Source organism: Triticum dicoccoides, chromosome 6A (genome assembly GCF_002162155.2).
Source record: "Triticum dicoccoides isolate Atlit2015 ecotype Zavitan chromosome 6A, WEW_v2.0, whole genome shotgun sequence".
In the NCBI taxonomy this organism is placed as follows: Eukaryota; Viridiplantae; Streptophyta; class Magnoliopsida; order Poales; family Poaceae; genus Triticum; species Triticum dicoccoides.
The window spans coordinates 112875104-112892573 of NC_041390.1; the positions used below are offsets into that span (position 1 = coordinate 112875104).

A 17470-nucleotide genomic window follows, 5' to 3' on the forward strand; every position below is an offset into this window, starting at 1 on the left:
GGAGAAGGAAAGAGGGGGCCGGCCCCCTTTGCCCTAAACCAATTCGGTTTGGGCCTTGGGGGGGGGGGGCGCCCCACACTCCCCTTGCTGCCCTCTATTTCCACTAAGGCCCATGTAGGCCCATTAAGCCCCCGGGGGGTTCCGGTAACCTCCCGGTACTCCGGTAAAATCCCGATTTCACCCGAAACACTTCCGACATCCAAACATAGGCTTCCAATATATCAATCTTTATGTCTCGACCATTTCGAGACTCCTCGTCATGTCCTTGATCACATCCGGGACTCCGAATAACCTTCGGTACATCAAAACATATAAACTCATAATATAACTGTCATCGTAACGTTAAGTGTGCGGACCCTACGGGTTCGAGAACTATGTAGACATGACCGAGACACGTCTCCGGTCAATAAACAATAGCGGAACCTGGATGCTCATATTGGCTCCCACATATTCTACAAAGATTTTTATCGGTCAAACCGCATAACAACATACGTTGTTCCCTTTGTCATCGGTATGTTACTTGCCCAAGATTCGATCGTCGGTATCTCAATACCTAGTTCAATCTTGTTACCGGCAAGTCTCTTTACTCGTTCCGTAATACATCATCCTGCAACTAACTCATTAGTTGCAATTCTTGCAAGGCTTAAGTGATGTGCATTACCGAGAGGGCCCAGAGATACCTCTCCGACAATCGGAGTGACAAATCCTAATCTCGAAATACGCCAACCCAACAAGTACCTTTGAAGACACCTGTAGAGCACCTTTATAATCACCCAGTTACGTTGTGACGTTTGGTAGCACACAAAGTGTTCCTCCGGTAAACGGGAGTTGCATAATCTCATAGTCAAAGGAACATGTATAAGTCATGAAGAAAGCAATAGCAACAAACTAAACGATCAAGTGCTAAGCTAACGAAATGGGTCAAGTCAATCACATCATTCTTCTAATGATGTGATCCCGTTAATCAAATGACAACTCATGTCTATGGTTAGGAAACATAATCATCTTTGATCAACGAGCTAGTCAAGTAGAGGCATACTAATGACACTCTGTTTGTCTATGTATTCACACATGTATTATGTTTCCGGTTAATACAATTCTAGCATGAATAATAAACATTTATCATGATATAAGGAAATAAATAATAACTTTTATTATTGCCTCTAGGGCATATTTCCTTCAGCAACCTCCTGGGTTTGAAAGTAAAAGCAACCCCTCTCATGTGTGCAAACTTGACAAGGCACTATATGGTCTAAAGCAAGCTCCATGGGCTTGGCATTCTCGCCTTTGTCACAAAATGCAAACTCTTGGCTTTATTCCTTCAAAGTCTGACACCTCATTGTTTATTTACAACAAGTCCAACACATGCATATTTGTCCTCATATATGTTGATGATATTATTGTGACAAATTCATCTGATGAAGCAATCACATGACTGTTGAAAGACTTGGGGCAAACTTTGCTCTAAAGGATCTTGGAGACTTGCATTATTTCCTTGGAATTGAGGTGAAGAAACACAAGGATGGACTTCATCTCTCTCAGGAAAAATATGCCACTGACCTAGTAAAGAAGGCTGGTCTGCAAGGTTGTAAACCTACACCCACTCCATTATCCAGCTCAGAAAAATTATCACTTATAGAAGGTACACCTCTGAATCAAGAAGACAACACAAAATACAGAAGTTTGGTAGGAGCACTTCAATATCTCACTCTCACCAGACCTGATATTTCTTTTGCTGTCAATAAAGTTTGTCAGTTCCTTCATGAACCCATTACTATTCATTTGACTGCTGCAAAATGTATAGTAAGATATGTCAAGAATACTTTGAGTGTTGGTCTCAGTTTTAGCAGATCATCTTCTACCCTTGTCAGTGCCTTCTCTGACTCTGATTGGGCAGGATGCTTGGATGACAGGCGTTCAACTGGTGGCTTTGCAATATTTTTTGGGCCTAACTTGATCTCATGGTGTGCTAGAAAATAAGCAACAGTTTCTAGGTCAAGTACAGAGGCAGAGTACAAGGCGCTAGCAAATGCCACAACTGAAATTATTTGGGTGCAGTCCATGCTTAAGGAACTTGGTGTGAAAAGTAAGCAAGCTCCCTATCTATGGTGTGACAATCTTGGTGCTACCTATCTATCTGCCAATCCTGTGTTTCATGCAAGAACAAAACATATTGAAATAGATTTTCATTTTGTCCGAGAAAGGGTTGCTCAAAAGCAGCTTGACATTCGGTTTGTACACTCCAGATATCAGATTGCAGATGGATTCACAAAGCCATTGCCAACAAGGAGCTTTGAAGCTTTCGAGTATAATCTCAACTTGATGAAGTTGTGATTAAGGGAGGGTGTTAAACATGTCATGTACATGTGCACCGTGCCAATATGCACCGCACCACCATATCATCTAGCGCATATCTTCTGTTGGAGTTGTTTTGATATAGATTAGATTGGTAGGTTGGTAGTAGTATTCTCTCTTATCTCTACCTTGTTGTAACCAACTCTATCTCTCTTTTTTTAGAAAAGGAGGATGACCCCCGGCCTCTGCATCTGGCGATGCATACGGCCACTTTATTAATTATTCTCACAAGACCTTACAAAGTCATACAACAATAAGACTAAAGCCGCCGTCTAAGGAACAAAATATCGCTACACCTATCCAGTTGATGAAGGGGCGCAGATAGCCTGGGCCTAATACCAAACAGACATCGCAGCCAAGCCTAACATTTAAGACCTGAGACCCCAACCTAGCCACTTGCCGGGTCTGGGGCACACACTGGTCCGGCGTGCTCTCAGAGGCCACCGCCGCCAACTGCCACCACTCCATCTTCAGAACTGTATTGATGCATCAACCTTGATCGGTCTAGCTATCGCCGACGCCACCACGACGCCCAATGACACCTCCTCCCTGCACGCAAACAGCTGAACACATCGTGGTCGCCACTGATACACCTCAGCGCCATGCTGCCAAGTACCACCAGCCGACACAGCTTGAAGCCCTGGAGGATCTGTCGTGCGTAGCACCTACCGACCAGGCATGACCAAGTGTAGCACCTGTCTGTCAGGCATGACTTGACATCTCCACCGAAGCTCCGTACAAGACGAAGCTGCTCCACCTCCTGTCTCTGACTTCCAGCGCTGCTCCACAAAACGATGCTCCCAACAGAGAAACGGCACCGCAGTGCCGCCATCGTCCGGTCTAGAACACCAGATCCTAGGGTTTTCCCTGGAGCAATACGAGTGGGTCGACGGTAGTCACATGACGATGCCTTCATCAAGGTAACGGCGTGGAACGCCGCCATCGCCCGCCGTTGGCTCGGTTTTCACCGGCAACTACGTCTCCCCGACTCGCCGCTGGTGCCAAATGACGGATCCCGAGATCCGAACACCCAGCCTTAGGCCGACCACCTCTGACGGAAGAGATGACCACCACCGCCGGCTGCACCGGTCAGAATAGATCTGATCGGAGGTGCCGCCGATGAGATCACCAGGCCCTCCACGCCGCCGTCGCCGATCTGAAGGCAGCATGCACGCCAGCCAAACCGGCCGCCGCCGCCGCCTGAAGGGCCATCCGCAGCGCCCGCAGCCCTGGCCTCCGCCGCGCCAAGCCGTCGCCGTCCGAGGACGGGCCGACCTCCCGCCGCCTACAGCCATCTGCCGCGCCGCAGATCCCAGATCGGTCGCGCCACCACACGCCTTGGGGTCCGCCCCATCCCAGAGACGCGCGAGAGAGGAGATCCCCCGCCACCGCCGTCGGCCCCCGGGCTTAGCCCGGCGGCGTCTTCCGGCGGCGGCGGAGGGAGAGGGAGAGGAGGAGGGAGTTTGCGGCGGCGGCGGCGGCGGCTAGGTTTCTGGCCGCCCGAGTCGCCCTAGGGGGAGGACGACGCGGGGGAGGTTCGTGAGGCCCTCGTGGCCCGGGTCTGATGCTTAAATAAGCAGGGGCGCACCTCCCTGATATGTTTTGACATTACTTCTGTTACACATGCATACTTTTTCATGAATAAATATTGTGTCACCACATAGAATTTAGCTGTAGTAAAATAGAAGTTAATTAGCACGTCATGAAAGAGCACTAGCTACTGGAAGCAATCATACATGTATGAAACTACCTCTGTAAACAAATATAAGACCGAACATAGAGTTCTGTACTTGAGAAATTCCTTTAGCACATACTTACCCCATTAGTAACCACATGAAACACAAAAAAAACTGGATCATTTTCTCAATATTTTTTATCTTTCAGTAGTGTCCATGTTTGTTAAATCTCCATTGGTGACAAATATAGATTATCTGTGAGTCAGGAAAAGTGGACCTGCGAGAACAGAATATCGTTGACATTGAAGAACTTGTGGAGCTTTGTACCCGTATGGAAGAGGCTTGCGCGGGATTCACAAGGTTTGATTTCTGTCAGATCTTGGATGCTACAGAGAATTTCTCAGAGAAGATGATAATTGGATGGGGAGGATTTGGAGGGTGTACAAGGTAAGCCAACATAGAAACAAGTTAACAAAGTGAATGCATATCCCCCTTGTCTTCCTAATAAAGCGTGGATGTCCGCTTAAAGAAACTTAATTTTAACTCCCTTAGTAAAAATTGCAGGGCCAGTTGCCTGGTGGACTTAATGTTGCCATCAAAAGAGCCGATGAGCACGCAGCAATGGTTGAAGTCAACAGTGTTGCAGCTTGCAAAGCTTCAGCATGCCAATGTGATTCGGTTATTGGGGTGGTGCATCCATGGGAAAGAAAGGATTCTAGTATATGAGTTCATGCAAAATGGTTCCTTAGATCGTTACCTATGCGGTAAGTTTTCCCTACTGTAAGTTATTTCCAAGCGCGCCTCATTTAATTCCAAGTATGTATGTGCATGAATGCAAACCGTCTACAATTAAATCAAGGCTATAACAACCCTAATTCCACACCATTCTTCGAACATTTTGCAGACAGAAGAAAAGGGCCGTTGCTACACTGGTCTAGGCGATTCAAGATAATTACAGGGTTAACAGAGGGAATTGTTTACCTGCATAAGCACTCCATGTTCTGGCTTGTCCACAGAGACTTGAAACCACATAATGTCCTCTTGGATTGTAACATGATCCCAAAGATTGCTGATTTTGGATCAGCTAGAGCACTGAGTTCAGATGTAGCAGAAGAGCGCACGAGTAGGGTCGTGGGAACCAGGTATCAGCTACGTAATATATCAATCATCATAGATTCCCACCATTTTGCCTTCAGATGTTCTAATCTTACAGTTTTCATATCTTTTGTTTCGCTTTTCAGTGGTTACAAGGCTCCAGAGTATGCATCTCGAGGAGTTTACTCGCTGAAGACAGATGTTTTCAGCTTTGGCGTTTTGGTTCTGGTGATTATTAGTGGCCGAAAGAATACCATACTTGACAAGCGAGGGGATACTGTTGGTGATCTTGTTCGAGATGTGAGTGAAATGTACATCTATTTCAAGCAAGATTTCTTATAGTTCACGTTCACGAAATGTTTACTTTTGTTGCCAGATTATTTTCCTTCTTTTGCGCTGCAGTTTTCTCATGTCAATCCCTTTGAAAAACTGTTTCAGGCCTGGCGCACGTGGAAGGACCAAAGGTTGCATGAGCTTGTGGATCCGTTGTTAGGGGAAAGATATGAAGCCGCTGAGATAACGAGATGCGCTCAGGTGGCACTACTTTGCTCTCAGGAAGATCCAGCAGATCGGCCCACCATGACAGATGTTGCTGCAATGCTGAACTCTGAAAACATAAGCTCACCGATGGAGCCTAAGCAGCCCGCCGCGCCAATCCATGGGTGTGCCGACATAGACACGACATCGACATACGTGGGCCGATCAAGCAGGACAATAGACATAACGATAACGAGTTCAGCTCCAGTGTCGACCACGGTTCGAATCATTCTAGACCCGGAGGTTTGATATGATGGAGAACATTCAGTAGCATATATAATAAAAAATGTGAGCTAGGATTATGGGCTTTTTACGGCTCAGGTAGTGTACATATTCGAGATATCAAGACCAGTTTTGTATAGTGAAAATAAACATGTGTGTGTGGTACCAGCTACCGGACTGATTTTCCATCAGCTACATTGTGATTCAACGTGCGATGTTTCATGTTTTTTTTTTTTGCGGGGATGTTTCATGTTTTGTTGTTCCTATTTTCTGCGGCATCCAGAGATAGGGATCTCGGAATCTTTGCAACCTGGATCATCAGGTTTCTGAGATCATACATGGCAAACCAAAACTGACACTTAGCCGGCATGTTCAATTTGACAAGCGGCAATCACAGAACTCCGAGTTACGACCTGCAGCTGGACACACATACAAACACATGCTGGTTAAGTGCTGCTCTGGATTGAAATAAGACCTTGATGCACCATGCTGGTTAAGATGTTTAACTCTGCAGTGGACAGGGTTTCAGTTAGAAACAGACGCAAGGGTGAGAGAAGTGGGAAGTTCTGCATTTTAGATTTCTGGCAGGAGAACTGATTTTAGATTTCTGAGGAATTAGTTATGCCTGGACTCGGATTCAGACATGCATGCCTGCGCTAGTTGGAAAGATAGAAAGCAATTTGAATCCGAGTCTCTTGCCGCCAGTTTTAGCTATGCATGCCTGGGCCGACTTCGACTCGGATTCAAAAACCAAAGTGCGCGTTTTAGCCATGCCTGGGCCGACTCGGATTCAAATTGCTTGCCGCTACTTCTCTGTCTCCCGCGTCCCTGTTTTCTTGCTCGCCGCGTTTCCCCAATCCCCGATCAGCCTCCCTCGATCCATCTTCCTCTCTCTCCCAGCGCCGGATCGTTGCTCTCGCGATTCCACGGCCGCGACCATGGGTGGCACCACGGTGCTCCCGCCGTCTCGGCTCCCGCGCCGGATCGCCGCCGACGACCTGCACTCTTGCTCCTCCCACGTGCGCGTAAACCCCGCCCTGATGGCGAACCCCGCGGCTGCCAAGAAGCCAAAGCGCCCCGGATCCGTGCGCGACGTCCAACCGCCGCCGGCGAAGCGCGTGCGCGGTGCCTGCTCCGGGGGCGAGCTCCATGCCGCGGTCCCCGCCAACATCAAGGGTAGCAGCAAGCTTTCGTGTCCCAGCAGCGGCAAGGATCCGAAGAGTCCGACCTGCCTCCACTCCTCCGGGATCAAGAACCAGGTCGCCGAATCTCCGGCGAGCGCGACGCAATCGAAGCCGCAGATGAGCATGCGCGAACTGATCGAGAAAGCTCGCCTCACCATGGCTCGCCTCGACAAGGCTCGCTCTGCCTCCAAAGAAGAGGCTAACCGTCGGCAGGAGATCGAGCGCAGCAGAGCAGAGGCCCGGCGAAAGATGGAGCAGATGGCGGACACGGTGCAGTTCAACGACCCCTGGATCCATCACTCCGACGTGACCAAGTCCCCTGAGGAGCTGCTCAAAGCAAGACAGCACGCATGGCGTTACCAAGCTCACCTCCTCGAGATGGCTCGTCGACAGGACTTTGCTCAAGCGATGCAAATCCACGGATGAGCGCTCGGGTGATGGAAGCAGAGGACGAAATCATCAGCAGTGCAGGCTTGCTGGTGGTAGTCTTGCATCAGAGGAAGCAAAGCAGAGGAAGCAGAGGAACCAATTCCTTTCTTGAGTCCGTGTGGGTGAACCTTCGAGTTAAGCTAGTCCTTCCTAAAGCATTCACACATGAGTTTCATTTAATCTTTGCATCTCTAGGTTCTGCACTTAATCACCAAGATTTCTAGTGTTCCTTCAATCCCTTTCAGCCATTAGTAATTTTACAAGAGTGTCAGCAGAGTCTCAATCTAGCTAGGCAGCAAAAACCTTGTTAAGATGTGTACGGCATAGTTACACTACATCCACACCTGGTCCTAAGTAAGGGTTTAAGTAAATAAAGGGCATTTTCAATAAATCAAAGTAAAGCAGATGAGCCTAAAAAGGAAGCTCATGTACTGCAATTCCGGCACGAGACAGAGCGTAAAACGCACTCGCCGCAAAATCCAAAACGCCCGTTTGCTACCCGGCTTGTAGCAGGAAAAAAGGAGTAGAATTGAACTTGTCGATACACACAGTAATCATGTGAGCTGCCTAGCGTCTGGAGACTATGCTGACCCTCCTGTAAAATTAATCTTGGCTGACTTGGATTCTTAGGCATTGGCGTCGTGGTGAGTTAAAGTTGCAGTTTCTGACGAGTAGCATTGGTTGGTGAACTCTTGTGTGTATGTGTGAGTGAAGCTTTGAGCTAAGTAAGTCCTTGATGTACCGACTATCAAGTCATACTGTATTAATTTTGGATATAAATGAGAAAATTGTTGGTCTGAATTTTGCAGAGCATTTGAGTAATCTTTTCGTATCTATTTATTCTTGTATGCTTCTGTGGCTTCTTAAAGCATTCTGCTGCTCTAGTCGGAAAAGTGTGTACTGAGGCACAGATCCAATGGATTCATCTCTGATTTCACAATACTTCGTTTGAGTGGTGATGCACATAACCATGTTCGGAAAAGAGTAACTAGTCAAGAATGTGAAAAAGAACCAGATCTCTTTCTATGTTTTCGGTCTGTGACTTGGATTGTTCTGATGTATGCAAGTAGCACCAGATCTCTTTCTATGTTTTCGGTCTGTTGTATTTTTCAGTCTGTTGTATGCAAGCATTGGATCTGATGGATGCAAGCACATCAGGAAGATCACTTCTGTGCTTAACTACTATTCCAGATGACTGCTATTTCCTGGAGAAGAACATATATGCTGTCTGAATTTTGCAACTGCTGCAATTCATTCAATACAATTGGTATATATGCCAGACTAGTTTCATGTCACACTGCAGAGAAAATCAATAGTACTTGACGGCAATGGTGTTTACTGCATTTAAACTACACAGCTTCATTGGAAATCAACTCAGCTACAATGAGAAACGTCGGCAACATCCACCGGTATTGCAGTTCTTCCTCCTCTGTACCTTCAGCGTCATCCGCAACTTCTCGGCTTTTTTTCCTGAAGAGAAATCACGAGTGCGCACTTTAACACGCTTGGAAATGGAAAGATTAGCTCTGCTCTGTACAAGTTTTGTAGCTCCTGGGGTGACAGATTCTTTTTCCTCTGTGAACGCCAGTAGTTTGTTTGTATCTTGTGTGCTAATAAAGGGGCTTATTTGTAAGAGCTAGACCTCCTCTTAGCATAGCTTGGTACATCAAGATGATGTAGGCACAAAACAGTCCTGAACTTGTAGCAGCTCTGAACTTCAGGGTTAATATTGATGTTTCCTTCCCTAAATAGCACTTGTCATCAGTAGTTAAATGAACTACTACTAGTTAAAAAGATAGTATGATCAATTTGAACGGTCAAAACTTGGCTAGCGACACCATATCTTTGGCCCCATTTGGCCATCACCAGTCATTTATCTCCAACTCTCACGATCTCTTGTTCTCCAAGTCTAAATCTCTGTAACAACTCATGTATGCGCTATATCAGGGAGGTGCGCCCCTGCTTATTTAACACGAACCCGTCGCCTCTAACGAGGTAAGATGTTTCTACCATCGCACAGTTCCATGCTTGTGGGCTATACTGTTTATTCACTCATTGCGGACTTTTGGAGGTTTTCCAAGGCTCACCACATGACATTCTGCGGTATCTTATCATAGGTCTTCTTCAAGTCAATGAACACCATATCAAGGACCTTCTTTTACTCGCTGTATCTCTTCATAAGTTGTCGTATCAAGGAAATGGCTTCCATGGTCGACCCCTCAGTCATGAAATCAAACTGATTTTTTGTCATGCTTGTCATTCTTCTTAAGCTGTGCTCAATGACTCTCTCTCATAACTTCATTGTATGGCTCATCAGCTTAATTCCATGGTAATTAGTATAACTTTGAACATCCCCTTGTTCTTGAAGATTGGTATTAATATACTCAGCCAGAAAGAAATGTGGTTGAAAAGTTTAGTAGCCATACTATCGCTATGTCTTTGAGGCCTCTTCATAACTTAATGGAGATACAATTATTTATTTATTTTTACGGGAAATGGGGATACAATTAGGGCCTCTCTTACCTCAGACTCCTAAATCCGTCACACAAAACGCATGCTAGTATCATCAAATGAATCGAGCCAATAGAATAAAAAAAGTGTGAAGGAAGCCGCATCTACTTGAGAAATTTGGATATTTGATAGGACGAAGGGGTGGGATCGAGACATATGTGGCGGTGGCTTCTCCCTCTCCCTTGGCTTAGCTTGCTCCTGTCCCTATTGCCCAGCCCGCAAGACGGCGATGAGCCGATGATGATGAAGCGACGCTGGATGTCTTGGTCCCTTCCAAACTGGCGTATTGCCAAAGGCTCTTTACAAGGGTGCAAGGGTACATATACTACTACTGCTACTACTTGGTGATTTCTTTAAAACCAACACGAACACATACACATGTACGGAATCGGACATGGACACGCAAAGTCGTGTTTTACTGATTAAGTCTAAAAGCCCAAAATCACCACTGACCTCTTGCGCCGGATTAAGGTTTCATATGCTGTTGAGTATTTTTTTCTATCTGAAGTATTGAGCCGTGCAGGTTGTCGCAGTATATTTGTGTTGAAAGTTTATAATCTCAATTTACAAAGTTCAAAACATTCTGACTTTGAATTCGAATCCTATGAGCTGAAAGCTCTTTTTTTTTTAATGAACAGAGCTCAAAATTCTGCATTTGGTGTTCAGTATTGCCCTATTTTAGTGTCAAGGTGAAAGCTGACATTTTCAGGTTGAAGATTTTTTCAGTGTCAGGTTCTTCTGAATTTTATTCATCAGCTGAAGGCCTCAATTTACAGTCTTATATTCTTTCAGATGGACTGATATCTGAAAAAGAGGCTCTTGTTATAGACATATGCAGAGTTCCTTCTCTGCCTCTGCTAGATCACTGAGTTTGATGCTGTTCGGCTATGGAGCCTAACCAGGTTTGTGGTTGTGCTTTGGAGCGTTGTTTTTCAGCAACACATGGTCGCTTGTTTTCCTTTGTTGCATCGTTGCCATGCAGCAGAATCTTATGCTGAAGATGGCGCGTACCTTGCAGTGTGGCACTCTGTTTCCCACATGGTAGTGTTCTGCAATGGATATAAATATGTAGTTCCTGAGCCTCCTCTTTGTTTTCTTTCACCAATAAGCTAGAATTATTTAGTTATCCGGTCCTGTCTAGGTTCTATAGAACTGGCTTATTATTGTTATGATCTGAGAGATCGATTTACTACAGAGCTGAGTTTGGTTCTTGTTCTCTGAAGTTTTAGCACAACATCATCACGAGTCCTCGCTTTTTATATATTTTTTCGATCTTTGCTCACCTTGCGAACTCCTGGGCACTTGTGCCTAGTTACCTCCTCAGATTGCTTCATACATTTGTTGATTCAGCAGTTGATCATTCGGAATTTCTGCCTCTGTTTTCATCGCACCGTGGTACCTTCAAAAAAGTGTGATTTGGATTCAGTTTCTGGAGGTTCAATCCTAGAGAATGACTGGGTGATTTGACAGTTGGTTTGGCCCTGTGTTCACGGCAACCACAAGCGCATATATCTCCGGTCATGACCTTACCAGAGAATAGTAATCACTTCACTGTGAGTCTGGGGATTGGGATACCAAGGGTGTGGCCTCAAAGCACTGGTGGATTTGATATTTTTCTCACACGATGACCCCGAGTCTGAAGTCTTTGTACGCATATGTTCGTCCACCGACAGCTCTACAATGTATTGCTACCTCTAAGGTCTGAAGGCAACAAACAACACCAACCTGCAACCTGTCATTTTTACCAACACTCCAACTGCACGAAATGGTGCTGCAGAAACTCTTATGCGTCTCAGTTTTCCTGCTGATATGCACATCCAAGGCGATCAACCCGGAAGCAGAAGCCCTTCTCCGATGGAAATCCACTTTGATTGGCAGCACCAAGTCACTATCCTCATGGTCGATTGCAACCTCTACCTGCTCTTGGTTCGGCGTCACCTGTGATGCTGCCGGACATGTTACCGAGCTCCACCTTCCCGACGCGGGGCTCCATGGTACGCTTCATGCCTTCTACTCTGCAGCGTTCCAAAACCTCACTGTGCTCGACCTTTACAACAACAACCTTGTTGGCGCTGTCCCAGCAAACATCTCCCTATTTCTCACACTTACCGTTCTTGACTTGAGCCGTAACAATCTTGTTGGTGCCATCCCCTACCAACTCAGTCACCTCCCAAAGATTGTTAAGTTAGATTTGGGCAATAACCACTTGAGCAACCCAGAATATGCCAACTTCTTACCTATGTCCAGTTTGAAGTTGTTATCTCTAGCTAATAATAATCTCAGTGGTGCCTTCCCACAATTCATTATCAACTCCACGAATGTGGGGATGAGATCCCTCGATTTATCTGGTAACACCTTCTCAGGGCCGTTACCAGATTCACTGCCAGAGATGGTCCCAAGGTTGAGGTGCCTGAATCTATCCGCTAATGGATTCTTTGGCTCGATATCTCACTCGTTCTCAAGGCTCCAAAAGCTCGAGACACTACGTCTCGAGAATAATAATCTCACAGGAGGAATTCCAGAGGAGCTTGGTATGATGTCTGCACTACGATGGCTGATCCTTGACAACAACCCACTTGGCGGGTCAATCCCTGCCTCACTCGGGCAGCTCCATTCCCTCCAGTATCTCTACATAAATGATGCTGATTTGGTTTCTACTCTTCCACCTGAGCTGGGGAACCTTACTAGTCTCGAGTACATGTTCCTGAAAGGGAATCATTTATTTGGAAGCTTGCCACCATCATTTGCCAGGGTGCAAACAATGGTGTATTTCAGTGTAGGGGGCAACAATATCAATGGTACCATCCCCTCAGAGATGTTTACGAACTGGACAAACCTTAAGTACTTCAATGTTGCAAACAACTTGTTGGTTGGAAGCATCCCATCGCAGCTCAGGGTGCAAAGAATGGTCTATTTCAGTGTAGGGGACAACAATATCAACGGTACCATCCCCTCAGAGATGTTTACGAACTTGACAAACCTTATGTACTTCAATGTTACAAACAACTTGTTAGCTGGAAGCATCCCATCGCAGGTCAGCAACTCCGAGGCGTTATTTCTTCTCAGCCTCTCTGGAAACAACTTTACTGGCTCGATCCCGGTGGAGATGGGAAACATGGTAAACTTGGAATCGCTGGATTTGGCCAAGAATCACCTTACTGGAACAATACCACCTACCATCGGCAATTTAACAAAGTTGCGCTTACTTGACATCAGTGACAACCGTCTCGAGGGTGAGCTTCCTGCGACCATCTCCTATCTGGTGAATCTTTTTGTTCTCTCCTTGTCTGGAAACAAGTTCACTGGTATCACTCCTAATGTCCACAGCAGGCAGTCGACGATTATTAATGTGTCCGACAACAACAACAGCGTCTTTGGAGAATCATTGTCTGCCTATTGTAACCTAATAATGCTGCAAGTCCTGGATCTATCAAAGAATCAAATATTTGGAGATCTCCCAGGTTGCTTGTGGAACTTGGTAGGACTGGAATCCTTGGATTTGTCGAGCAATGCTTTTGGTGGGGAAGTTCCAACCTCGGCTCACTGTAGTTCTTCGCTAAGGTCGCTGCACCTGTCGAACAACAACTTCACGGGTTGCTTTCCAGCAGTGTTGAAGAACTTCAAAAACCTTGTCATTTTGGATCTCGGGAATAATAAGATGTCTGGCGCAGTTCCTCCATGGATAGGGGAAAGCAATCCTTTGTTGAGGATCCTTGGACTGCGATCAAACATGTTCTATGGAAGTATTCCCCGGCAGCTATCAGAACTGTCTAATCTCCAACTGCTTGATCTAGCTGGAAATAATTTCGTAGGTACCATACCAGAAAGCTTTGTCAACTTTTCCTTGATGAGACAGACATCCATAAGGCAGCCGGTCATAATAAGTAGCATATTATATACTACTACCAACCATGAAGATTTTGAAAATGGTCGCATGGACATAACTTGGAAGGGACGTGAGTACACCTTTCAGGGAAGAGATGCATTTGTGACTGGTATTGATCTCTCTGGCAATTCTCTCTCTGGTGAAATCCCTTCAGAGTTGACAAGTCTTAGAGGCATACAGTTACTAAATATGTCAAGAAACTATCTTTCTGGTGGTATCCCCAAAGACATTGGCAATCTGAAGTGGTTAGAATCCCTTGACCTCTCGTGGAACAAGCTATCCGGTCCTATTCCTCCTAGCATATCAAACCTGGTATTCCTCTGCTCTCTTAATCTCTCGAACAACCTTTTATCAGGAGAGATACCTACAGGCAATCAACTCCAAACATTGGACGACCCATCAATTTATAGCAATAACCTAGGACTTTGTGGCTCTCTGTTGAACATTTCGTGTATAAATAGTTCAAGTCTAACAATCACTTCACGTCAAGATCTTGAAGCCATTTGGATGTACTACTCAGTGATTGCTGGAACAGTTTTTGGTTTCTGGTTATGGTTTGCTACATTGTTTTTCTGCAAGGTCTGGAGATGTGCTTTCTTGAGTTGCATAGATGCCATGGAACAGAAGGTTATGAAGAAGATGACGCATATCTGGAGTACAGAAAGCTGCCCGAGTGTTGAATGATACCAAACTGAATGAATATGAAACAAGATGTAAGCGTCGTGATAGTTTTCTATGTTTGTATTGCTGGTACGCTCAAGAACTATGAATGTGTTTAGTGGACATATTTTGTTTGAAGGTTCTAGACAAGTGTTGTAATCGGCATGGGATTTCTGTTATGCCGATCTTTCTTTTCCTGAATAAGTTTGTAGTACAGCTTTGGTCAGTGGTAATGATGCATGTCTCACTCATGTTTTTAAGTGTCTGTTGTAAATCAAATAATATTTGTAAAGCCTCTTGTGCTAGAATTTCCCTGTTGATCAGATTTGAAGAGCAGTTTCAGTCGGTATATACTGGAACGGCCTTAGAGCCTGTCCCTTCAGATAGTGAACCTTCAGCAGGCACTGGAATTTCACTCCATGATCTTCAAGGGGAGGCACGAGCGAGATCTATTTCTTACTACCTCAACATGCCACCTTCCATATGTCTCAGTCGTCCACGAAACCTGACGACTTTATTTCGGTCTTCCGTTTGTCATACCTTAACATGCTACCTTCTTCCATCTGAATGCTACATTTTCCTACGGTGTGCATATAAAATCCAAAGCTTTAGTGGAAAATTGGTTTCCTCAAACTGAAAGATTCAGGGCTTAGAAAAACCACGTAAAAAATATGGGTGCACTTAAATCACATTGAAAGGACTTTTTTTTAAGATCCAGATTTATTATAAATAGAAAATAGAAATATGAAACACCACAAACATAGTAAAAATTACATGAGGTCTCTGAACCACCATCAACTTGAAACCCTGTGGGTGTATTACTCAGTGGTTGCTGGAACTGTCTTTGGTTTCTGGATTGGTTTGGGACATTGTTTTTCTGGAACATATGGAGGTTTACATTCTTCACTTGCTTCGATGACATGCAACGGAATGTTATGCAGAAGACGAATCGTGCCTGACAGCAGAAAAAGGGAACATCTGGATACTGAACCACACCAAATGAATATTGAATAAGATGGTAAGCGCTGTCTGTTTCTGTTGCCTGTACGCTCAAGTATTATCAATGTCCCAGTTGATTTTTTTCCCCAAGTTTCTAGACAAGTATGCCATGCAATCGGCACGGGACTTCTGTTATGCCTATCCTTTTTTTTCTCTAAATAAGTTTATAGTACAACTTTGGTCAGTGGTAATGGTGCATGTTTCACTCATGTTTTTGTATGCGTCTGTTGCAAATCAAAAATGCTACACTCATGAACTACTTTTACTTAATTAACGCACTTTCCTTCCCCCCCTCACTAATCTCACCCCCCTGATTTTCAGGGTGGGCCCGCGTCACCTAATGCCCAATTAGCGCAACCCGCGTCAGCGTAGCCCCGTGAAACGCCCGTAAAGCCCCGTGAATGTAGCATTGCTCGTTGCAAATCTCAGAACATTTGTAAAGCCTCTTGTGCTTGATCTTTCCTGTTGTTCAGAGTGTAAGAGCAGTTTTCCCTAAAAAAACAATGTAAGAGCAGTTTTCCCTACACGGACTAGTGCTCTGGAACCCGTGATTACAACTTGCACTACTAAGGCACCTAGAGTTGTACTGCTAATCAACCTAGCGTAATTAGCAGACTGAACCAGCCAAACTAACACACCACGGTTTCTAACGTACTTCCTCCGTAGTATTCTAAACGCTTTTATATTAGTTTACGGAGGGAATACTACACAACTAGCACGGATTGCTTTCAAAGCTAGCTCGTGTAAGACTCTAACACTAATACATATCGGACACGGACAAGAGATTACTAACACACAGGCTACGTATTGTACTATATAGCCAAGAAGTGGTGTTTGTACGATCGAGAAGCTGGCTGCTCGCAGAGTTGAGGAGTTTTGAACATGGAGATTGGAGAATAAAAAGAGATATAGATAGAGAATTGGTTTAAGCCAACTCCAAGCATCTCTCCACGTTGTACTATATTCTATATAGCCCGTGGGGGTCTTTGCAATTGACACCCAAATATTCCGACGGGTTCGTCTTGTCCGTTTGGTTACGATTCGCAGTGAAGGTGACGGCGAACAACAAGAGGATGGCGACCGCCTGGGCGATGCTGCCGGAGGAGCTGATGACAGAGGTGCTCGTCCGTCTGCCCGTGAAAGTCATCCTCAGATTCCGCGCCGTCTGCCGCCGCTGGGCGGCGCTGGTATCCTCCGAGAAGTTCTGCGCGGCCAAGGAGGCCGCCGGGTCGGCACCCGAGACAGCTGAGCTGCTGTTCCTCTCACCGACTGCGAGATCCGACTCCACCCAGGTGCGCTCCAGCGACGGCGGCGGCGGCATGCCGCTGCTCACCTTCAACGGCATGCGCGGCAACGACGCGAGCATCACGTCCATGCCGTGCCGCGGCCTCACCCTCCTGCAGCACCCCCTGTCAAGAGGTTTCCACGTCCTCAACGCCGCCACGCGAGCAGTCACCAAGCTGCCGCCTTGCGAAGACATGCTCGTTAAGCCAACAACCGCCGGCCTAGGGTTCGACGCCAGGACCAAGGAGTGCAAGGTTGTGCGGCTGTTTCCCGGCGACCAGCCCGAGGAAAGATATACGAGGGTCAAGTGCGAGGTGTGCACCCTTGGGGGAGATTGCTGGAGGCCCATCTCTGTTGAAGGCGTGCCATGCAAGTTCACTGCCGCCGCGCTGTTCGGGGGCATATGGCACAAGCTGATGCCGGTGTTCGCGGACGGGTTTCTGCACTGGCTCATCCACCCAAAGTATGATTTGGCCACAAGGCCGGCAGCTGCGGTGCTGTCTTTCTCTGTCGCAGACGAGACGTTTAGCTGGGTCCGGTCACCACCACCCTTCGACTGGGAAGGAGCGCACTCGACGGAGCTTGATGGCAGGCTGTGTATGGTACGGGACCTTCGACGTGATTCTAGTTTG

General features: G+C 46.1%; 1 protein-coding gene and 1 pseudogene across 1 annotated transcript; both read left to right on the forward strand.

Moving 5' to 3' along the window:
* LOC119315736 overlaps positions 1-6001 on the forward strand; it is a 27876-nt pseudogene extending 21875 nt beyond the window's left edge.
* A 5594-nt stretch (positions 6002-11595) lies between these two features.
* Positions 11596-14802, forward strand: LOC119315396 (LRR receptor-like serine/threonine-protein kinase FLS2). Its single transcript, XM_037590024.1, has one exon. The coding sequence runs from the start codon at positions 11775-11777 to the stop codon at positions 14577-14579; it is 2805 nt and encodes a 934-aa protein (XP_037445921.1). The 5' UTR covers positions 11596-11774; the 3' UTR covers positions 14580-14802.
* Positions 14803-17470: the final 2668 nt, after the last annotated feature.

Excerpts from the sequence above, each read along its gene's own strand:
- LOC119315396 (XM_037590024.1), top strand. The coding sequence starts at position 11,775 with ATGGTGCTGCAGAAACTCTTATGCGTCTCAGTTTTCCTGCTGATATGC.